At 43.9% G+C, this 24,133-nt stretch overlaps 2 protein-coding genes across 3 annotated transcripts in view; one reads left to right on the top strand and one right to left on the bottom strand.

Moving 5' to 3' along the window:
- The first annotated feature begins 63 nt into the window (after positions 1 to 63).
- Positions 64 to 19,810, top strand: LOC311104289 (ataxin-2-like protein). The gene is made up of 24 exons (XM_084146089.1): positions 64 to 170; positions 444 to 550; positions 1,758 to 1,797; positions 2,053 to 2,109; positions 2,298 to 2,369; positions 4,139 to 4,322; positions 4,533 to 4,654; positions 6,943 to 7,034; positions 7,347 to 7,565; positions 8,207 to 8,517; positions 8,614 to 8,700; positions 8,811 to 8,936; positions 9,096 to 9,173; positions 9,257 to 9,318; positions 9,401 to 9,699; positions 11,434 to 11,500; positions 11,711 to 11,860; positions 11,981 to 12,044; positions 12,239 to 12,402; positions 12,830 to 12,962; positions 13,159 to 13,274; positions 16,083 to 16,265; positions 18,842 to 19,013; positions 19,108 to 19,810. The coding sequence occupies exons 1-24, from the start codon at positions 150 to 152 to the stop codon at positions 19,164 to 19,166; spliced, it is 2,985 nt and encodes a 994-aa protein (XP_084002215.1). The 5' UTR covers positions 64 to 149; the 3' UTR covers positions 19,167 to 19,810.
- Positions 19,811 to 20,343: 533 nt separating this feature from the next.
- The window catches only part of lat (linker for activation of T cells), a 29,682-nt gene continuing 25,892 nt past the window's right edge, over positions 20,344 to 24,133 (bottom strand). The window contains exon 12 of one of the 2 annotated variants that reach the window (XR_014610152.1): positions 20,344 to 21,435. Coding sequence is in view for 1 of the 2 variants with exons in the window: in XM_084146092.1 (XP_084002218.1) it covers positions 21,428 to 21,435 (8 nt within the window). In the remaining variant the exon portion in view is untranslated. The remainder of the gene's footprint in view (positions 21,436 to 24,133) is intronic. The other variant, XM_084146092.1, reaches the window with a different exon arrangement.

The raw sequence follows: 24,133 nt of genomic DNA on the forward strand, positions 1-24,133 counted from the left end.
GGAAAGGAAACGAAAAACTACGTGCTAAAAGTTTTAGCTACAGAAGGGACATTACTGCTTGCCCGTCTAGCTAGCCATTGAGCTAGCTATAACGTGCAAGGCTGTACTACAGTAGCCAGCTAAGCTTTCGATCAAGTTCCGAAGAGGCAATGTCTTTTCGTCGACAGAACGTAAGTTGTAGTCGTATTAAGTTGCTAAGCAAGGGTAGCTTGCTGCTACATGTATTGTTTTCTGTATGAATTCTAGCTAGTTTGTTCGATATTTGTTAGCAGCTAAAAGTTGGCTAGCTAACGTGAGCTTTATCGATGGTGTCCTCATTGACTTACTTGTACACTAGCTAGGTAGTCAGTCTGGTAATGTCAAATACTATTTAGTAGACTAAAGGCAAATTGAATCAGTATAACTGTTACTTGAGGTGTAATTATTGGCATGTGTCACACCAGCAACAACCCGGTTCAGGCGGACGAAAAACCTCGAATGGAACGGCAGGGCCAGCAGGTTTACCCCCTCATATCAGCGGGAACAATACCAACAGAGCTGTGCCTGGAAGGTAAGCATATGTTCGGCCACAGTCGTCAAGCAAGTCCGGGGATCTGCCACATATCCATAGAGGTTTACCGGTCAATACGAGGATTACAGTGGGCGTGCCCATGTGAAACGGAGGCTTTAACTCGATGTTTAAAGCAAATTGGAACGAAGTAAATATGATAGATGTATGTTGCGGCCAATGGCCACAGATGGTCTGTTAAATCGACATTGGTATGATTGACTGGTGTCCGAACCAATGGGATAGACGATACATTTGATTGACGCAAATATGCCCATTCACTTTCTGTGGGGAGGGGATTATCCGTGTGTTTGTTGTTTTTTCAAGCGTTTGCTTTAGGTTTTGTTTGGCCTGTCAAGTCGTGTGATTTTTCACAGAATCAACAAGACTGCGGAGTAACAGGGATGCACATGACTAAAAAGTATTAACACTCTTTTGTTATTTATTGTATTCAACGTGTCTCTCGATATCTAGCAATTCTTAAATTATTTACCGGTTTGCAGTTAGTTTCCTCCTTACTAGCTGTCTTGTTTAGCTTGCCAGCTAACGTTAGCTAGACAACAAATAGCTAACTATTGTATTGTACCTAAACTAGCTATTGTTTAGATTTTTTATCGTATGACAATCTCGCCGGTTACTCCAAATTGATAGCCAGTTACTAGATTACTTTAGTTAAAATAGTTGCACGTTAGCAGGCTACCGCTAGGTAACGTTAGCTACATTGTTAGCCAAATCGCATTAGCGTTACCTTCGGTTTTAGCTAACCCCAGTTAGCCAGCTTGTGTCAACACAGTTGTTTTCGTTAAGCCTCGCAAACAATGTCGAACGACACAGTAATAGAGAACAGAACATGATCCGCTACGGGTCTAGCTTGTCCCCCCCTAATGTCATAGCTAACTAACGCGTAGATCACCGGCGTCTGCACGCATCCGTGACGGTGATCAGTCTTTTGCTCGACGACTGCATAGACCGGTCTCCTAGATCATCTAGCCATGCAGTCCTATGACAGATCGAGAACCAACACGCTAAAAAGTCCGTATTTGATCAACGCAATGTCCCGTGGCCATAATGCTTCGCAAGTTTGCATGTTAGTTAGCTACATTGAAAGTGGTGCAGCTGCCGGCCTATTTCTTGCTTTGCAGCATTTTGCCCCCAAGACAGCTACACCCATTTGTCTTGTCTGTTGCTAATGTTCTCTCCTCACATTCAGGACAAGAAATACAATGAAGCCTCCATCTCAGCCCTCTCCCGTAAGTCACATATCATGAAATGTAGGCTATCCAGCATGTACTACAGCCGTTTTATGTAACAGTGCATAGCCTAGTACTCGTTTGATGACATTATCTAGGTTGTCTTTCTCTTTGTTTGCTTCCATACCATTGTACAAAGTGAAAACTCTAAAATGTTGAAAGGAAATTGCGGGTAGAGTAAGGTGACATTTTTGGAGCTTTGAAATAGAGGTCCATGCCATACTGAAGTCAGACATGTTTGTTTGCAACTCGCAGGTATTTGAAGGTGTCTACAACAACACCAGGATGCTTCACTATCTCACCGCTGTAGTGGTGAGTGTTCATTTGGTCATTTAGGCCCTGGTCCACCATGGTACGTCCACCATGGTACCTTTGATGCAACACATACACTATGCCCTAATGTTCACTCTTTCCACTATTTAAGTTGTCTACTAATGTATATCTTCATGAAATGACCAATAACCATATTATTCTATATATTTTTATTATTATCCTTCAAGGGTTCCACCTGTGATGTCCGAGTGAAGAGTGGAAATGTGTATGAAGGCATCTTCAAGACCCTCAGCTCAAGGGTAATTTTATTCTACCTTGTATCCGGCCGCGTCCGGGAGACCCATGGGGCGGTGCACAATTGGCCCAGCGTCGTCCAGGGTAGGGGAGGGAATGTCCGGCAGGGATGTAGCTCAGTTGGTAGAGCATGGCGTTTGCAACGCCAGGGTTGTAGGTTCGATTCCCACGGGGGCCAGTATGAAAAATAAAATTAAAATAATGTATGCACTCACTAACTGTAAGTTGCTCTGGATAAGAGCGTCTGCTAAATGACTGAAATGTAAATGTATTAGACATACAGGGGTGTTCTGCATACAGACACGTTATAGACCCCTCCTAGAAACATGGTTGTGGTCAGAGGTTCACCTTGATCTCGGGTGTATTCATTAGTCGGATGTGTTACAAAAAATAGTCAGTTGCACATCTGAATGCATTCAACCGAAATGTGTCTTCCGCATTTAACCCAACCCCTTTGAATCAGAGAGGTGCGGGGGGCTGCCTTAATCGATGTTCACGTCATCAGCGCCCGGGGAGCAGTTGTTCAAGGGCTCTGGGATTTGAACCAGTAAACTATCAAATCACATTTTATTGGCCACATGCGCCGAATACAACAGGTGCAGACATTACAGTGAAATGCTTACTTACAGCCCTTAACCAACAGTGCATTTATTTTTTAATAAAAAAGTAAAATAAAACAACAACAACAAGCCCAGTCGATGAAAATGGGAGCGTGCTCAGTCCTCTTTTTTTTCCTGGCCCACTGCTCTTAACCGTTAGGCTACTTGCCACCCCTTTTACCGTTTACTCTAGGGACTAGTGTTGTCACAATACCAGATTTTTGACTTCGATACCAGGTTTACTCGATACATCACGATGGATACCAAAACGATACTACATCTCTATTGATAAACTGGGTAAATTAAGATGTAGCCTATCCAAAAACAAGGTGAATGCATATTCAATAGGAGTGTGTGCACGCATTGAGTTATTGAGCTTGTTTTGGCTGATTTCATGGGGCTACAGATGACAATCTCTTTCTCTTTTCCCTTCGATTTGGGACTTATTTTAGTGTACTGATCAACATTTGCATTGAAGTAGTTTATTTTATAAAAATGTGCGCTGTCTACCAGTAATAAGTAATTCATGATGCAAGAGGGGGGCGGCCCGTAGGAGCTGTCAGTTCGCTGAGGCAATAGATCATCTTTGGGAGAGAGACGTGAGAGAGACCGAAATAAGATAATTAATATATATTTTTTTGTGTCAATCAGCTTTGAAATCAGCATATTTTGCATTATGGTTTGCGTTATAGTTCACAAAGTACTAGGGTAGTGAATTGATGTTAGTTTTAGCTGTCAGCTAGCAAGGAAAGTTGGCCTACAATAGCTGGAAGCTACCGGTGTCGTCGTGCATTGTAAAGTGTTCTAGCCTATATTGACATTGTTTTGCAAACAATAAGTAACAGTCTCAAAATTTCTGCACATTTGACAGAAGTACCGAAAGTAACACAAATCTAGTACCGAACAGTTTATCATGTTCTATTATCGAAAAACTACCGACGTTTTGGTATACCATGCAACACCAGGAGGGACCTACCTGAAATTGTCCAATAGAAACTTGTTTTCGTTGCAAAACGTTTTACGTTTGGAGTAAATGGTTTCCGTTGCAAAATGTTTTGCAACAGACAGTGTTTTGCAATGGAATCAATATAATGACTACACCCCAGGTCACATTGACCACTGCCTGCAGTCACTCTTCAGTTAACCTCAGTGGTCCTAATGTGTGTTTACTCCAGTGTGAGCTGGTGGTCGACGCAGTCCACAAGCGGAGCGAGGGAGGAGAGGCGGATGGAGACGGAGGGGGAGGCTTGCCCCCCTCCCTGCCCAGGATCGAGGAGATCACAGACACCATGATCTTCAGCCCCGGCGACCTGGTCACAATGACTTGCCGAGATGTGGACCTCAACTACGCCATCAGAGGTAAGTGTGTGTGTGTGAGAGAGAGCGCGTTGTCAGTGTGACTGAAACTGATTCAAGATAAGGATGTGTGTTTAAGTAAGCAGTCGAACTGAATGAGACAGATGGGAGGGTGAACCAAGTGTGTGCGTGCATCATTATGTACCCCTAGTAGATGACACATTATACCTTCAAATTTGGGCATTGTGTGTGTGTGTGTGTGTGTGTGTGTAGATGCTTTCACAGATACAGCAATCAGCTCATCGCGGGTGAACGGGGAGCACAAGGAGAAGGTGCTGCAGCGGTGGGACGGAGGGGACAGCAACGGAGAAGGCTTCGACCTGGAGACGGACACGGTGAGGCGCATAGACACAGTAGCTAGTTTTCCATCCAATTCACAATTTTTTTTTGTGATAAATAGAAAACTTGCCCAATCTGGTTTTGGTACATGCTCTCAAGACAAGTTTGCTGATACAGTTGACAGGGGGTTATATGATGATATGGATAAGAGCAAGATACATATATTTTTTGATAATGGCAGTCAAGCACCAATCATCATGTCACCAGCATTTAAATAACACCCTCAATATTGATTGGAAATGTCCATGAAACTCAACGTGCCCTTAACCACAATGTGAAGTTCATAACTTATTTCATCTGCCTATAAACCCTTTATGCTTTTACACGACGTGATGGTAGTAGGCTACAACAACGTAACATATCATCGTGTGACTCCAAGTTAATTTTTCGACATGGTGGTTATTACAGTGGGGGGAAAAAGTATTTAGTCAGCCACCAATTGTGCAAGTTCTCCCACTTAAAAAGATGAGAGGCCTGTAATTTTCATCATAGGTACACGTCAACTATGACAGACAAATTGAGGAAAAAAAATCCAGAAAATCACATTGTAGGATTTTTAATGAATTTATTTGCAAATTATGGTGGAAAATAAGTATTTGGTCACCTACAAACAAGCAAGATTTCTGGCTCTCACAGACCTGTAACTTCTTCTTTATGAGGCTCCTCTGTCCTCCACTCGTTACCTGTATTAATGGCACCTGTTTGAACTTGTTATCAGTATAAAAGACACCTGTCCACAACCTCAAACAGTCACACTCCAAACTCCACTATGGCCAAGACCAAAGAGCTGTCAAAGGACACCAGAAACAAAATTGTAGACCTGCACCAGGCTGGGAAGACTGAATCTGCAATAGGTAAGCAGCTTGGTTTGAAGAAATCAACTGTGGGAGCAATTATTAGGAAATGGAAGACATACAAGACCACTGAAAATCTCCCTTGATCTGGGGCTCCACGCAAGATCTCACCCTGTGGGGTCAAAATGATCACAAGAACAGTGAGCAAAAATCCCAGAACCACACGGGGGGACCTAGTGAATGACCTGCAGAGAGCTGGGACCAAAGTAACAAAGCCTACCATCAGTAACACACTACGCCGCCAGGGACTCAAATCCTGCAGTGCGAGACGTGTCCCCCTGCTTAAGCCAGTACATGTCCAGGCCCGTCTGAAGTTTGCTAGAGTGCATTTGGATGATCCAGAAGAGGATTGGGAGAATGTCATATGGTCAGATGAAACCAAAATAGAACTTTTTGGTAAAAACTCAACTCGTCGTGTTTGGAGGACAAAGAATGCTGAGTTGCATCCAAAGAACACCATACCTACTGTGAAGCATGGGGGTGGAAACATCATGCTTTGGGGCTGTTTTTCTGCAAAGGGACCAGGACGACTGATCCGTGTAAAGGAAAGAATGAATGGGGCCATGTATCGTGAGATTTTGAGTGAAAACCTCCTTCCATCAGCAAGGGCATTGAAGATGAAACGTGGCTGGGTCTTTCAGCATGACAATGATCCCAAACACACCGCCCGGGCAACGAAGGAGTGGCTTCGTAAGAAGCATTTCAAGGTCCTGGAGTGTCTAGCCAGTCTCCAGATCTCAACCCCATAGAAAATCTTTGGAGGGAGTTGAAAGTCCGTGTTGCCCAGCGACAGCCCCAAAACATCACTGCTCTAGAGGAGATCTGCATGGAGGAATGGGCCAAAATACCAGCAACAGTGTGTGAAAACCTTGTGAAGACTTACAGAAAACATTTGACCTGTGTCATTGCCAACAAAGGGTATATAACAAAGTATTGAGAAACTTTTGTTATTGACCAAATACTTATTTTCCACCATAACTTGCAAATAAATTCATAAAAAATCCTACAATGTGATTTTCTGGATTTTCTTTTCTCATTTTGTCTGTCATAGTTGACGTGTACCTATGATGAAAATTACAGGCCTCTCATCTTTTTAAGTGGGAGAACATGCACAATTGGTGGCTGACTAAATACTTTTCTCCCCCACTGTATATCAATAGTTGCACATAACAGCGTTTCCACCACAATTATGGCAATCTATTTCACAGACCAAAAAATGACGTTGATGAAAAATGATGTTGTCGACAATAGGATGTTTTGACGACAAATGTACTGTTTGTATCCGGCCTGTTGTGAGTTTAAAAAAAAAAGTGTCAGGTAATTACTCTCCATGAAATGGATGGATGGAATCCTGGTCACTGACGCACACACACACAGACTTGGTGAGACACAGGCACACACTGACTGTACGGTTCTTCTGTCTCCGTCAGTCTAATGGCTGGGATGCCAGCGAAATGTTCAAGTTTAACGAGGAGACATATGGCGTCACGTCCACCTATGATTCCAGCCTCTCCATGTACACGTGAGTATCCTCCCCTCAGCTCCTTATTCTGATTGTGAAATATGCTCTGTCTATATAGCTCTGTATCATTCTGTCTTAGGCAGCGTTTACACAGGCAGCCCAATTCTGATATTTTTTCCGCTAATCGGTCTTTTGACCAATCACATCAGATCATTTTCAGAGCTGATTGTTCAGAAGACCAATTAGTGAATAAAAGATCAGAATTGGGCTGCCTGTGTAAACACAGCCTTATTCACTCACAACACCCTTTCTCTCTCTCACATGTTTTTGAATGACCTTGGAAGTCTTATCTCGGTCTTTCTCCCCCTTCAGTGTTCCCCTGGAAAGGGGCAGCTCGGATGGCTTCCGGCAGCGGGAGGCACGCGCAGCCCGCCTGGCGAATGAGATCGAGGGCAGCCCCCAGTACCGTCACCGCACCAACCTGGAGAATGACGACAAGAGCGAGGAGGACAAGTACAGCGCTGTTGTCCGAGAGAGAGACGAGGGGAGGGAGAGGGGCAGCCCCGGATTCCAGAGCAGTGCCGGGAGCAGGTGAGTCCGGAGGGGAATCGCAGACATACACACGCTTAGTTGTAGACTCAACACATGGGCGCATAAACACAGTTGGCGAAACTGCATCTGTGCGAGGATGTAGGCTACTCACTCAGTTGGTTACACAGACAGACGTAACGCCACTCTAACATACACTGAACAAAAATATAAATGCAACATGTAAAGGGTTGGTCCCATGTGTCATGAGCTGAAATAAAAGATCTCAGACATTTTCCATGAGCACCAGAAGCTTATTTGGCTCACATTTAGTACAGAAATGTGTTTTCATCCCTGTTAGTGAGCATTTCTCCTTTGCCAAGATAATCCATCCACCTGACAGGTGTGGCATATCAAGAAGCTGATTAAACAGCACGGTCATTACACAGGTGCACCTTGTGCTGGGGACAATAAAGGCCACTCTAAAATGTGCTGTTTTGTCACACAATACAATACCTTTTTATTTAAGGTATCTGTGACCAACAGATGCATATCTGTATTCCCAGTCGTGAAATCCATAGATTAGGGCCTAATGAATTTATTTAAATTGACTGATTTCCTTATATGAACTGTAACTCAGTAAAAAAACAAATGTGTTGCATGTTGCGTTTATACTTTTGTTCAGTTTATCTCTCTCTCTCTAGGGAGGGTAAATACATTCCTCTTCCCCAGAGGGCCAGGGAGATGGGTGTGTCCCCCAGCAGCCTGAGGGGCGGAGCCTCTGGTCCAATACCCAATCGAACAGGAGCCCCTGGCTCCTCGAGACCCTCCCAGGGTTCTGATAGGAGCAGCCCACTGTCCGTCAGGGGCGCCTACTCTCCCCACCAGTCCCAAGCCAGCCCCCCGGCCCAGCCCAGCACCCCTACCCCCTCCTCTTCCTCCTCTCACCCGATCCCTCACTCCATCTCTCACCCACAAGCTCTGGCCGATGCCTCACGCTCTTCTGTCAACGGAGGTAAGGCCTCTGTCTGTTTGGGTATATTGAGGGAGGGAGTGTGTGTGTGAGGTTTTGTGTATATTGAGTGTTAATTGTGCTCTTTCTGCGTATCAGTGTCATCCAGAACTTCCCCCAAAGCCCAGAGATCCGTACAGAGCAATAGAACTCTGCGCAACCCAAGCTCCCAGTCCTCACCTGCAGGTACACACACCCACCTCATCTGAAAGTGCACAGAAAGGCACATTTCAACGACTCATAGTCTAGACTATTTACATCCCTCACCTCTCCTTTTCCCTTCTCTCTCCCCGCAGTCTCTCGCTCTCCAAAACCAGACGACCCCGCTCTAGCTGGCCCCATCTACCTGGACACTTCCTCCTCCTCGATCGCCTCGGCAACACCCAAGTCCTCTGGCCCCACCCCTCTGTTCACGGTGGATGGTGAGGAGGAAGATGCTGATTACTGCACTATCTTTTTACAGAATTGTTATTTATTGATCTATTGAAGTTCTTTTTGTGTATCATTTTTAATGAATTCTGTTCCTCTCTCTCTTTATCTCTCTCCATTTGTCTCTTGCTTTCTTTTTCTCTCGCTCTCAGTGAATGAGATCCTGAGCTCAACGGCTAAGGAGAGGACTGAAGGTCCAGCCAGCCCTCAGGATGGCAAGAGTGGCAAAGGTTAGCTTTCCTTCCTCTCTCCATTTGACTGGTCCCTGTCCTTTCCCCTCTTTTGAAAAATAGATTTTCTCTCTCCCTCTCAGTTCCCTCAGTCCTGCAGAGAACACAGTTGGAGGAGCTACGGAAATTTGGCAAAGAGTTCAGGGTAAGTGTGTGCCTCGTGTCCATGCATGCCTGTGTTACCCATGTATGTTATCTGATTCTGACACTCTCGCGCTCTCCCACAGCTCCAGCCCAGCTCCTCCCCTTCTGCTGGCCCCGCCTCCTCAGAACCCGCCCAGCCCTCCCCATCAGACTCCGCCACCACAGCCGAGTCCAAACCCGCCCCTGGCCACACTCCCTCCCAGGACCCCCAGACTGGAGAGGGGTCATCCTTCACCCCTACCTCCACCACCCCTACCCCCTCTCCAGCCCCCAACACCGCCTCTCAGTCATCAGGTCCAGACAGGCAGGCTGCAGGGACACCCCAGCCAGCCAGGACCCCTGGCAGCGAAGAGGGCGGCGAGCGAGCAGAGGGTGTGGCTGAGTAAGTTTGAACAGTACAGTACAGTATTCCTCAGTGCAGTACAATCTACTCCTAAGTCTAACTGTGGGTATTAGGTTATCTGTTATATGTAGTAGTGTTGATTAGGGGGTGTAACTGTTCACCAAACCAATGGTTTGGTAAGTATTAAGGTTGTGGGGTCACAGGAAAAATGTAATGTCATTCACAATGTTCAGCATTCACAATGTTCCTAGCATTGTCTGTTGTGACCGGATTGGTATGTTGGGCCTCAAGATGTCCACTCCGATGCTGCGTTTGTAACCATGTGGGAGGCGGGAATTTACCAGTTGTGAAGTTGTAAATACCAGTTGGATGTATTCATGTGATTTTAACTCGTTGCGAAATGCCGATTGGCTAATGGCCAACAACCTATAACCATAAACTAAAAGTACAGCTATCATGCAAATGATAGTGCTTTTTATAAATAATGTTTTGTTGCATTTAACTGCCGAAAGTGCTGTTATTGAGGCCATTTCCTTAGTAGGTGATGTCAGAGGTCAACATGTGGGAGAAGTTGGTGCTCAGGATGATAGATGAGTTTCCCACTAGTAATTACCAGTTTGAGGGCCGTTCAAGTGGGTTTGTTCCCAGTCGTATGTGGTAAATTCCCACTTCCCTCTTGATTATGAACACTGCCTCCTTCAGTGCCAGATGCGCGTCTCACTCCGGGGTAATGTGATGGGCTCACTGTTAAGTAAGCGCAACACTGGGTGCATAGGCCAATTAATTGGGAACTTATGCTCTGGTTTGTGTATATAGAGCAAGTAACCTGTTTGCTGAAATGGGTGCAAGAGGGAAGTTCGTAAACCTCTACTGAAACCCCCTATGCTCAACCACTGAGAATGGGTGCATAAACGCAGCTATAAACCACACTTTAAAAGCCTATCGCTCTTGTAAACTCTTTGGCCCAGTCAGAATCAGCTGCCAAGGGCTGCTTGAATGCAGAGGGGAGACGATGTGTTGCTGTTTCTTTGAGTTTCCATCTTGCTCCGGTATACTGGGGTGACGCCGTCGTAAATGTCAACATATTTATAGGCTATTCTCATTGAGCAGTGGCGACCGTACCATTAACGTTTTATCCACAACTCTCTGTCCATTGCCGTTGTAGTCTGCTGGGAAGCCAAAATGTTCCGAAACTGGAGATTTGAATGACGATGGAGGATCCTCCAATTCTGGTTTATCGACCCCACCACTCGCCATCGTACAGAACTAGTTCCAGACTGTGCCTCACAAAAGGACAGTTTGAAATGCGCCAGTTAAGATTATAATTTGGATTACAACATGTGCATAGGCTCTAGTTGTTTTAACAGAATAGCCTACAATGTTTTTTCAGCTCAGATTTACTCGAGGCATAGGCCTACAATCCATTCGGGTTCACAGTGCGGACTGAACTGAGGTCCTTGTACCGACCGGTTTGGTACGAATAAGTGTACCGTTACACCCCTAGTGTTGATAAGATGTGTTGACACACCTTTCTGTAGGTATTATGCTAGGGCTGGGCGATATATCATGAATACCGATATGAATCCACATACCGGTATGGATTTGTACAATACCGTATATAACAAATATGTTGATACATTAAGTCAAAAGTGAGCCCCAAGCTCAGGTGGGCATGGTAGTGGCCATGTTGAGGATGTATGAGAATGGATGTATGGAAAAGGGATTTGAAAGATGATTTGGAGTACTCATCTCGCTCTCCTGTGTGTTTTTTAGTCAGGTGAAGAAGTCTACGCTGAACCCCAACGCCAAAGAGTTCGTCTTCAAGGCACCCATGACCCTGGTCTGTCACACACACACGCGCACACACACACACACACAGGAAAGTAGTTGAGAACAAATTCTCTCTCACAACAACCTGTTTGGCCAGGAGTCCAACTATATATTCAGACACATACTCGCACACCAAATGTAACTGTGTGCGTGATTTGTTCAACTAAACTCACATTATCTCACAAATCAACCTAAACTGTGCGCGTTCTCTCCTCCCCAGGTGAAGCCGTCCCCAGCCCCCACCCCCCCGCGGCCCACTCCTCCCAGCCCCTCCGTGGTGCTCCAGCCCCCCCCGGGACAACAGGCCATCTACAGCACCCCCTACCTGTCCTACCTCTCCCCCGTACAGCTACAGGGACACTCTGTACAGGTATGACTAGGACTGAGGCTGTGTGTGTGTGTGTGTGACTTCTGTCTCTGAAAAATAAGCATTAGTGTGTCTGGGGTGTATACATTTGAGGTTGGGGTCTAACTGTCCTTTGTTTCCCAGGCTCCCCAGATGTATCAGTACACCATGTCTACAGTCCAGCAGGGGAAATATCCCAGAGCTAAAGGTATACACACTCACACCATTCTGTTACCTAATCAATAGGTTGGTTGCAACACTGTCATAACCGTTCTCTCTCTATTCAATGTTACGCTCTTTTAATTTAGCAACTCGGGAACATTTGAAATCAACAAGTAAAGAACTAGATTAAAGTTATGACCACAATGATCAGTATGTTAATAACCCTCTCCCCCCTCCCAGGCCAGGTGGTAGGCCCTCGTCCGGACCACCACGGCTCTTCTCAGCCCCAGATGCTCCAGGCTGCAGCGTCTGCAGCAGGCCCTCCCCTGGTGGCCTCCCCCTACCCCCAGGCCTACCTACAGTACAGTCAGGTCATCCAGGGCATGCCCCACTACCCCGGACAGGTAGCTAACTACCATGCTAATGTTGCTAATGCTAACCAGGCCATGCCCCACTACCCCGGACAGGAAGCAAACTACCATGCTAATGTTGCTAATGCTAACCAGGCCATGCCCCACTACCCCGGACAGGAAGCAAACTACCATGCTAATGTTGCTAATGCTAACCAGGCCATGCCCCACTACCCTGGACAGATAGCTATTGTGCTAGTGGTGCTGGCGCTAATACTTGTCCACGCTTATAACAGCATAGGCCCGGAGACCAACAATGTGTGTTGTGGATGGAGGTTTTGTTTCAATAACATTTTCTGATTCCCTTTTTTCACTCTTTTTCTTTATTTCTTTCTTCCTCTCTTCTCTCCCCTTCTCTCGTTCTTTCTCCTCTCCCTATTTCTCTTTCTCGCTCGTCTCCCCCCCCCCCCCCCCGTGCTAGCCGGTGTACTCCATGCTGCAGGGTGGGGCCAGGATGTTGACTCAGGCGGGCCACCCCCAGGCTCTGGGCCCCCCAGGCCCCCAGTACCCCGGACAGACCGAGGGGCCCCCGGGACCACAACAGGCCATGTATGGTAAGATAACGTCTGTTTAAAAGTACACTGAGCAAGACTTCATTGTAGTCGTGTACAGGACAACGTCCTGCTAACAGACATTCATATCAATACAATTCATTTCTTCTAAGACTGTCATTGTTCAAGGCTCTTTGGTTTGTAAATTATGTTTGAATCCACATACATGGTTCACGTTAGTCTTCCATCTGTCTCTTAGCCCCCCAGCAGTTCTCCCACCATTCTAGCTCCATGCACCCTCCCCAGCCCTCCAGCACTCCCACTGGGAGCCAGCCCCCTCCCCAGCACACTGCCCCCAGCCCTGGGCACGGACAGGTAAACCAAATAGCCCAGCATTGTGTGTGTGTATATGCATGTATGTTTTGTCACATACACCGGATAGGTGCAGTAAAATGTGTTGTTTTACAGGGTCAGCCATAGTAGTACGGCGCTTTTATGAGTTATCTTTTTACGCGTAACTTTTTCAAATTAGGTAATATTATTAGTTACTTTGTCCAAAAAAACGTGTGCGTTACTTTCAGAATCGGGGACGTGTTTCCATGATCCGATCTTGACTTCTTCCCTCATTTAGTTCTCGAGCAAGTGGAGAAAGGCTGTTTTAGAGAGACGTCATAACTGCTGCTGTCCATAGAAGTGTATAGAGGGCGCACCTCTGATCTTTGCTATTGATCGCTTCTGTGATAGCAAAGCCCATAGAGGGTTTTCCCGTCTAGTGGAAAGTGTGCCCTTTATACATCTCTATGGGTTGTGTATGTGTGGTCTATAACCAGAACTGGCAGCTCGAGAGAGATTTTGAATGAAAAGAGAACCTGTTCAGATGTTTGGATTACAGTCAGGGCCGGTGTTATGGGCGGGCCTTAGAGGGCCTGGCCGACCCGACCCCGTACCTCCTTGCCCGTCCAAATAAAATATTGAAATATTGATTATTTATTTGACCGAGACGTGCGACGACAGAAAGACACATCTATCTCAGATATAGCATCCAAGCGAGCGAAACGGCGCCCCTCTGTCTCGGTATGTGTTGTCGCCTGCATAGAGCCCCACAGTGGAGGTGTCATAATACCCATAAAACCTAGCGGTCAAACAGGGAAATGGTTCCAATTGTTTTTCTTTTGCTTAACCTGGCGTAACTTTTCTCTCAGACAAGGTGACTTTTATCAATATATTCAGCTCTATTTACTCTGATTCAAACATGCTAATTAGCATAAAAGTAGACATCGTGCAAGACTACAAATCCCTGCAAGCAAAGCAAACTTTGCTAACAGGTATTGTGTCAATGTAAAACTTGCACAAGACAGTTAACAGAATTGTCCATTTAAAGAAATGTAGCCAATTTATTAATTACTACATTTAGCTCACATTAGATAGTTAATCCAGAGATTCTTACCGTTGCCTCCATTCAGCAGTCTCAACCAGAACATGGCATTTGTAGTTCTTTATGATAGCCACATTAGCATTTCATTTTGGTGGGGGTAAATACAGGCAAATATATTGATAAAAAAGTAACCTTGTCCTAGAGAAATTCAGTTATCAAAACAAAACACAGCCCATATTTTAAGTGTTTCTAAAAAATAAAATAAAACCTATGGGGAAAATGAATGGTGGAAAAACTATAGGAACCATTTCCCTGTTTGACCGCTAGGTTTTTGGGGTATTATGACTCATACAGTGGTACTCTATTCCCGCCTTTGGTACAACAACTCCCATTGTTAGGGCGGAGACGTGCATTATTATATACATATTTCTGGTTTCAGCCACTTGCGAATTGGAAAGGAAAGTTGGTGGGTGCACAGTGTACTGTTCGGATGTCTGGCTTACTCTACATTGATGTTTTGCCAAAATTATATAATTACTCCTGTCTAAATAAAATAGTTCACCAGAGAGCATGACTCAGCCACAGAGTATCATTAGCTTCTTGAAGAAAAAAAAGTGAGAGACTCTTGTCTGTCAGTGTATACTACCGAATCGCATCGGTGAGAAAGCCATTCATTTGGCTCCCTAATTTGCATAGGCTATTGGTAGGCCTGGGCTTTTGGGCGGTTATCTGCTGATATATTATGAAAACATTCGACGAAGATGGTGAATCTTCACCGCAGCAATAGGTAGTGGGGAGCCTCATTCTGGTCCAAATATGATAATTAGGGCCCTCATGGAATCCAGGCATTAAAACAGAATTCAACAATATTCAGAAATGTATTGACCTTAGGAAGGAATCAACTAAATGTATGGATTCAAATCATCAAAGATGATGATTAGTCGATCATTTGAGTCAGCTGTGTAGTGCTAGGGCAAAAAACAAAAATGTGCACCCCTTTGGGTCCCCAGGACCAGGATTACAAAAGTGATTTGACCTTTTAATTAATTTTAAGATAATGTGGGCTATTTACTTAATTTTTCAGTTTTTAATCAAATATATAATTTGAAAAACAAACATCTTTCTGACAATTCATATCTTGCAGTAAAACCGTTAATACGACTAATCTCAAGACGCAAAATGTTTAAAGTTTAATGTTCCCTTACTTAGAAAATAGTCCGGATCATGTAGATATCCAATTAACAAACTGAATTCATACATTTTCTGTAATTTAAATTGTGAAGTAGTCTTTCTACACAATACAACACATTTTTCCATCTGGGAGGTAAACTCAATAGTTTTCAATAATTTTGCTGAGTATTTCAGATGGAATCATGGCATTAGAATTATAATAATAATTATAATAATATGCCATTTAGCAGACGCTTTTATCCAAAGTGACTTACAGTCATGCGTGCATATTTTTTTATTTTTTTAATTTTTGTGTATGGGTGGTCACGGGGATCGAACCCACTACCTTGGCGTTACAAGCGCCGTGCTCTACCAGCTGAGCTACAGAGGACGATCAATGCAACATGCTGCTTTGCATAGCCTATGTAGATAGAATGTACCATAGGCCACCAAAATTGAGCTCCTTCGAGAGGCACCTGGCTGGCTACTTTTTCTATTTGGCTGGCTAAAACACTGCCTATTTATCCTGACCAGCCTGTTTTTAGATTACTGTGCGTGTGAGAATATAGAGTATGTTTGTCTCATTGTTGTTATCACATGTATGTGATTTCCTAACACACTTCTTTTCCTCCCTTCAGTCGGGCCAGGGAGGCCCCCAGCCCCAGTCCATGTACCACTCTGGGCCCCTGTCAGCGCCCACACCCCCTAACATGCCCCCTGGCCACAGCTCTCCCCAGGCCTCTTACCCCATGCAGGGCTACAGCCTGCCCACCCACCAGCCCATGGCCCAACACTACCCAGGTCTGGGACAGCTCACACAGGTAATAAACACCAGGCTACTCTGGACCGACAGCCCACATACTCTCTCCTCTCTCTCTCTGGAGAGTTGAATGTAACAGATCTAAGCGAACAATGATACTAAGTCAAACAATAATGTGACAATATCAGATGTAGCACAAGTCAGAAGTCTATTTGTTTAAATTACGTAAGCCGATACAAGCTTCACTCCGTTGATCTACGCGTGTGGGTGGAGTCCGATTTTTTTTTTATTTTTTTTTTTTTTGGGATCAGCGGAAACCTGTTGGTAACATAATAATAATAATAATAATAATAATAATATGCCATTTAGCAGACGCTTTTATCCAAAGCGACTTACAGTCATGCGTGCATACATTTCTGTGTATGGGTGGTCCCGGGGATCGAACCCACTACCTTGGCGTTTAAAGCGCCGTGCTCTACCAGCTGAGCTACAGAGGACCACTAACATGATGCCCTCGCCGGTCCGTGTTTCCTAGACTGCCATTCACAAGTCTTCTCATTTGTGGTGAGAGTTACGTTAGTCTTCCCTTGCTAATAGTAACTAGCTGGCTTTAACCTGGCTAAAAACAGGACGCTAGCTAGCCTTTTTAGCTTACCACATCTCCTTGTCAAATAATCAGATGTATAGTTAAATATAATGTGCCATGGCAAATATTGTTATACTTGCCAGTGTAACCTACAACAGTATCTCAATTTGATATGCTGCTTCAATGTATTTGCTCCCATATCAGCTAAAAATAGTGTCATATCACGGAGAAAAGGCACATGGCTACTAGCTGTTTTTACTGTTTCAAAATATCCTGGAATCACAGTTATTACTTCTCAACAAAATACCTTTTTGTGGGGATTCTAATAAGGCAACAATGTTTGGGTTTTGTTTAAACAGGCACTGAGATTATAGTTGGTTATCAATGCAACATGCTGCTTTGCATAGCCTATGTAGATCAGATCAAGAAACCAAGCAACAGTTTCATTGCCTACACAACACTGTAGAGCCCTGCACTGGCATGAACTTTAAGCCCGAGCCCTACCCATGCCTGCGACGTTCAGGCCCTACCCAGGCCGATTGCTTCTGCCAAATTTAAGGCCCTGCCCAAAATAACTTCCTCTATTAGTAAATCCATTAGCTGCTCCTGTCACTTGCTCCCTATGCGCAGCTCGCTTTGCTTACGGTGGCTCTAAGTCTGGGTATTGATAGCTACGGCTCAGCTGGGGCTGCTCTGCTCAATGACGAGACACGAGAGAGCAGTTAGCTGCTAGCTACTTTTGGTCACTCTAAACTCTTGACAGCTCAAGGAACATTATATTCTGTGAAATAATCTCTCCTGTCTTTATATTGTATGTTGAAGCACTTTTGACACCATGTCATGATCTTAATCAGGCCTGTCGGGGTCGGTTAGCAGTGTTCTATTAACCTCTTAAGGATTGGACCCTTTTTTCCCATTTTCGCCTAAAATGACATACCCAAATCTAACTGCCTGTAGCTCAGGACCTGAAGCAAGGATATGCATATTCTTGATACCATTTGAAAGGAAACACTTTGAAGTTTGTGGAAGTGTGAAATTAATGTAGGGGAATATAACACATTAGATCTGGTTAAAGATAATACAAACAAAAAACATGCGTTTTCTATTTATTTTATAATCTTTGAAATGCAAGCGAAAGGCCATAATATAATATTGCAGTTTAGGCGCAGTTTAGATTTTGGCCACTAGATGGCAGCAGTGTGTACACATTTTTCAGATTGATCCAGTGAAGCATTGCAATACTGGACTATTTTGTATCAAGTCTGCCCAAATGTGCCAAATTGGTCGATTGATACATTTTCAAGTACATAACTATAGAGAACAAACCAAAATTATATGGTAATACAAAATGTAAGTTAACACACTCCCAGGAATGTCATACATGATGGATCATTAGCTTATACACTAATTTTCACACGGGGTGGCTGTGGAGCCAGAGACGGCATGGGTTCAAACTGTAGAACCCAGTTCCTACATTTGAATATACACATTTATTTTATCAAACAAAATGATGCTACATTTTATGTCTGGGACCTTTAGGATGAAAAATCAGAGCAAGATTACTGAATATAAGTACATTATTTATCTTCAGAGGTGAATGTATCAAACCAGTTGCTGTGATAAGTTTTTTGTTGTTGTGCACTTTCCTCAAACAATAGCATGGTATTTTCTCACTGTAATAGCTACTGTAAATTGGACAGTGCAGTTAGATTAACAATAATTTAAGCTTTGTGCCCATGTAAGACATGTCTATGTCCTGGAAAGTTTGCTGTTACTTACAACAGTCATGTTAATCACATTAGCGCACGTTAGCTCAACCGTCCCGTATACAGGACACCAATCCCATAGAGGTTAATGCTGGCCCCACAATGAACTCTTCGTAGTCAGATTTGTAGCTACGTTCTACAAGGAGCCACCCATTTTGTGACGTAAAACATTTACGTACTGCGTTGCGCTCAATCTTTCCATCTCCATCTCTAGTCTGTAGACCACTATTCTTGAATTAAATATGGTTGTTAGAAATGACACCATCTCGCCCCCTCTCGCTCCAGGCCCACGTTGCCCAAGGTATGTCTGGCCCCCACCACCAAGGAGGCCACGGCCCGCCCCAGATGATGCTGCACTACGCCCCGCCCCCACAGCAAGGCCCAGGCTCCGCCCAGCAGCATGGCCCACCCCCCCAGCAGGGGGCGCACCAACACTACTACATCCAACACCCACAGGGTAAGTAAATTAAAGTATTGCAGCTACACATCTCCAATATAAATTAGCTTTACATTTCCAGATCTTCGTCAGTGACTGTTGTTCTGTGTTCTAGCAGTACAGGTGCAGGCTCACCCCACCCAGCAGCTCTCCTTCCACCCCCCTGGAAACTGACACCCCTACCTACACCTAGAGGACCACAGAGGATGGAAGAGGGGGAGGGGAGCTGAGGACAGGAAGCTGAGGCCCCCAATCCCTCCCTGAGTCTTCATGACTGACCCAATCCCGTTGAGGGACACAATCAAGTTGTTCTCTGATCGGCTAAACTGGTCTGAGAACTGAAGCCCCCTTCTGGAACCACCGCCGCCACACTTCCCTCTCCTCTCGCCCACAAAATAAGCAACTTGTTTTTTTTCCAGTTTTTTACCCAGAGTTCTTTTAGTTAAAGAGAGCGCGAGAGAGAATAAGAGAAAGAGCCCGTCAAAGGCTCCCGTTCTGCTACTCTGTTTGGGACAGAGAAAAATAATAATTTCTTTTGTTTTTATGAAAGCCTAGAAAGACTGAGTCGTCCTCGCTAGCTGGTTCCATTTTTAAGTTGAGAGGATTGACATGGCGAAAGCATCGTCTCACAGTAGACTGAAGCGACTCTGCAGAGAGTTATAGGACTTATCACAATGAAACTTGCTCCCTTTTAACCCCTACCTACTTCCTTTGACCTCCTCCCCATCTCCCTTTCTCCTTTTACAGGTAACCATTAATAAATAATGAAACTATTAAAAAAATGGAAAAATCATACAAAAATAAAGTTTTAAACTCAACCTCAAATGCCACCAGAACTCTTATTTTCTGTGCAAGAGTGAAGGTGAAATTGAGAAGGAATCTTGTTCTTTTAGATTTATTTAAAGGTATAAACACAAGCATTTTGGTGAATGATCAGTATACTGATTTGAACCACTAATCTTTAATAGTAAACTCTATGCCACCCATGGCGCATCACCCAATCTTGCTATAACATATTGGCTACAATGCATTCAGAAAACATCACACATAAATGGTTCATAAGCCCCTATTCGCACGTCGGCTATGTAATTATTACCCCAGCATGTCCGTTTTTCCAGTAGATGATTCGGATGGGATTAGTTTTACCAAACTGCCCCTAATTTTTTTTCGGGGGTGGGTCATTCAAAATGGACTGTTATGACGGAACAAAATGGACTGTTATGACGGAAGCCTGGAGGTTCTTCTAGGCATGAAGATATTGCAAATATCTAGGGATAGCCTAATATTGACCTAATGGCCTTCAGTTCGGAGAAAGTCTAAATAAAATGCATATCAATAAGAACCATGAACTGTAACTTATGCAGACATTTAATTACCTGACATATTTGGCAATTTATCAATTCATTGGCACAATATCGTCCACTTCATCTTTTAAAAGAGAAGTATGGCACTAGGAAAGTTGATGTAACAAAACAGATCATTCATCTGTGGGCTACATGCATAGCACTTTGTTTTAAGCATTAACTTGTTCCCATGTTCTTACCCAAACTGGGTGCAGCACCTGTTAAACTCAGTAATATCCCTCAAAACACAGGGATGACAATTCGCACGGGATAAGTATTATCAGATGACCTGGGAGTTTGCTGAAAAACATTTGGTTTTTAGGGCTGGGATAATAAAAAATAAAAAAATGACATGGACGGGACAAAAATGACGGATGTGGTGATTTGTGCTTGTCCACATTACCTTATCCTGTCCGAATAGGGCTATAGATTATGGCAAAGCATTTATTATATTGTGACAAAAGTGACTTGAACAACTATAAAACCAGATTTGAATGTAGTTAACATGTTGACTCCACAGTAAAAAGATAAATACAGCTAAGAGAAAATGAGTAAACTAGAACGAACATTCTCAGGAGTCGTCAGCAAATCCATACTTCAGCATGTCTACGATGTCGACATAGGTTCAAATCCGGCCTACTGCCCTTCGACACAACCTCTTTCTCCACTGTCATCCTTTCTCTCTTCAGTAGTCAGGAAAAAGCTTAAAAATATATTTAAAAAAACAAACGTAATTATGGTTATAGCTGGTAGCTCGCACTCAAGCAGCTGGGGCACCAAGAGCATTTGCCCTACACCACACAAGCCATACAATAAATCTTAGAACATGTCGTCCCTAGGCCTTAATTGTTACAGCACAGTTCAGAGAGAGACGGCTGGTGGATGAGATTAAGGTCTTTGAAATGTTACATCAGCCACAGCAGTGAGTTGCACAGTGCTCTTGTCCATATTGCAGAACCCCTATGTAGATGTTAGCTACGCTGTGTAGTCTTCCCTTTGACTGAAACTTGGTTGCACTCATGATATAAATCCAGCAGTCGATTGACTCATCAATTCCCTCCCCGTCAGAATCTGCTACATGATGGGGAGGCTTCACAAATCTAAGAGAAAGAAAGAAAAAGAAAAGTTAGTACTGTCGTAGTAAATATATAATGTTATAGCTTGGTCTGACTAAAATCTTGTGCATGACCCATTTTGTGTTGGGCCTTTGTATTCAATACAATGAACAAGAGTCCTATCTTGTCAGCCTTATCAGCAGGTGGCTAAGGACAACACCCACGCCATAGGTCTCTCAGTTCTTCCAACTCACGAGTTCTTGCTCTGAGGACACACACACACACACACACACACACACACACACACACACACACACACACACACACACACACACACATCCCCTTCTCTTAGGCTGAACATCTGAAGACAGAGAACCCGACTCAGAGCCAATGCAACAGTGATACTAACCTGGAGGGGACCTCGCCCAACTCATCAGGACCAATCAGAAGATCAGAACTACTAGAATCAACCTACTTCATTTTATTGTATAAAATGTCAGCACACAATGTTTCGGGGCTCTCTCAGATATCTCCCTACGAGATTGACGAACGGGTCCGTGCACGCGATTCCAGATATCTTTACCTCTGAATAAACTGCCTTATATTATACAATTATCCACCTTGTCCAAAAGTCTCTACTTGGTCTCCGTTCTCCAGTAAACTTGTTTTATCAACAGTACCAAGTTTATTTGTTATTTAGAGCTGAGTTTCAGAATGGTATTACCCACCTGCTAGGTTATTAGATGGTCTAGCAGTTTAAAGTGGAACAGACAGCGTTTTAGCAACATTACATTTTATTCAAATCTGTTCATATATACCCCCAGGAATAATGACACTTAATTATTATTTTTGAACATTTTCTGACAAGGGAGCACTTAGTCGTTTTCATAAATTTATAGAATGTTTGGGAATGACATAGTAAGGCATTTGTGAAAATTGTATAGCAATATAGAGTGGGAAAGCAGCCTTACGTTTGGACAATTAATAGTCACTGCAGTAAATAACCTAAAATAAACATCTGTCCTGTCCAGGACCAGAGTCTATGCAGACGGTGCGCCATAGCCTATCAGAGCATCGGTAGGCCTTTATGCAAACTAGCCATTTGTCACACGGGCCTGCCATCATTCACTTTGAACTGGGCTGTGTGTTTACAGGCAGTTGCAACAGTGTGCCTTTAGATAATTACAACGCATTTGCCAAAAGCCACAAAATACACCTGAATGGATTTCTGCAAATATGTAAATACCACAGGAGTCCTCTTACATTTGGGAACTTCACAGCCCTATTGATGAAACAACCATGAAAAGGTAGGCTCTCTCCCTCAGTTGCCTATGCACATCAACAACAAGATCAACAACTAATGTTAGCCAGAGCGAGATGAGCTAAAAATCTAATGAGGGAACATTAGATAAACCCTCAAACTTTTTCAGGTAGTTGGCCGTCAAAATTGTACTGATAAACGATGAAGAATAGTAGCCTGCTCGTCCTTTCGCAGCATGCCTGCCAATGCATGCTTGTCCCAACCCACGTTTTGACAACTGAATGGGAACTTGCCTCTCCGCCCATTTTATCGATGCCAAATACATTTGATTGATCATTAAGAAATACGCTAACTGTGGATAGCAGTCATTCAAGTTCAGCATAGCTAACGTAGCTAGTGAGCTAGCAAAGCGATTCACATTTCTTGCTAGCTAACCAAATGACACCTGCATCTCTAGCTGTAACCACCGAAAAACAACATGAGGGGAAAAAGTTGGTCACTCACCCACTCCTCCAATGACATGACATGACATCCTCCCAGAAGCTAGCTAGCTAACATTAGGCTCCGTGTTTTTAGCTTGCTAAATAAATAGCTAACTACATAAATAGATACGCTAGCCAAGGGGTGTCAAAACTCAATCAGTGCACGGGCCATATTGATCAAACGAATTCGCGGGCCAGACATAGTCTTTGTTTTTACCAAAAAACGTGCAACTGCGACCCAAACTGGGCATTGTTTTATTAGAAAAAAGATGGCCTTTTATAATGTCCACTTATGTACATAGGATGGATGCATATAACATTTTAACATTAAAACAGAAGATACATATTTGTCCAGCCTTTGCTGCTATGCTTGCAGATGTGCAGGTGTAATACCTACATCTTTCAAGCAGACCACCATAGTCCCTGTGCCCAAGAAAGCGAAGGTAACCTGCCTAAATGACTACTGCCCCAGCAGCCATGAAGTGCTTTGAAAGGCTGGTCATGACTCACATCAACACCATCATCCCGGAAACCCTAGACCAAGTCCAATTCGCATACCACAGATGAGGCAATCTCAATCGCACTCCACACTGCCCTTTCCTACCTAGACAAAAGGAACACCTATGTGAGAATGCAGTTAATTGACTACAGCTCAGCATTTAACACCATAGTGCCCACAAAGCTCATCACTAAGCTAAGGAACCTGGGACTAAACACCTCCCTCTGCAACTGGATCCTGGACTTTTTTATTTTTATTTAACCTTTATTTAACCAGGTAAGTCAGTTGAGAACAAGTTCTCATTTACAACTGCGATCTGGCCAAGATAAAGCAAAGCAGTGCAATTAAAAACAACACCACAGAGTTACATATGGGGTAAAACAAAACATAAAGTCAAAAATACCACAGAAAATATATATACAGTGTGTGCAAATGTAGCAAGTTATGGAGGTAAGGCAATAAATAGGCCATAGTGCAAAATAATTACAATTAGTATTAACA

This window comes from Coregonus lavaretus (genome assembly GCF_964263955.1).
Source record: "Coregonus lavaretus genome assembly, chromosome: 28".
Classification (NCBI taxonomy): Eukaryota; Metazoa; Chordata; class Actinopteri; order Salmoniformes; family Salmonidae; genus Coregonus; species Coregonus lavaretus.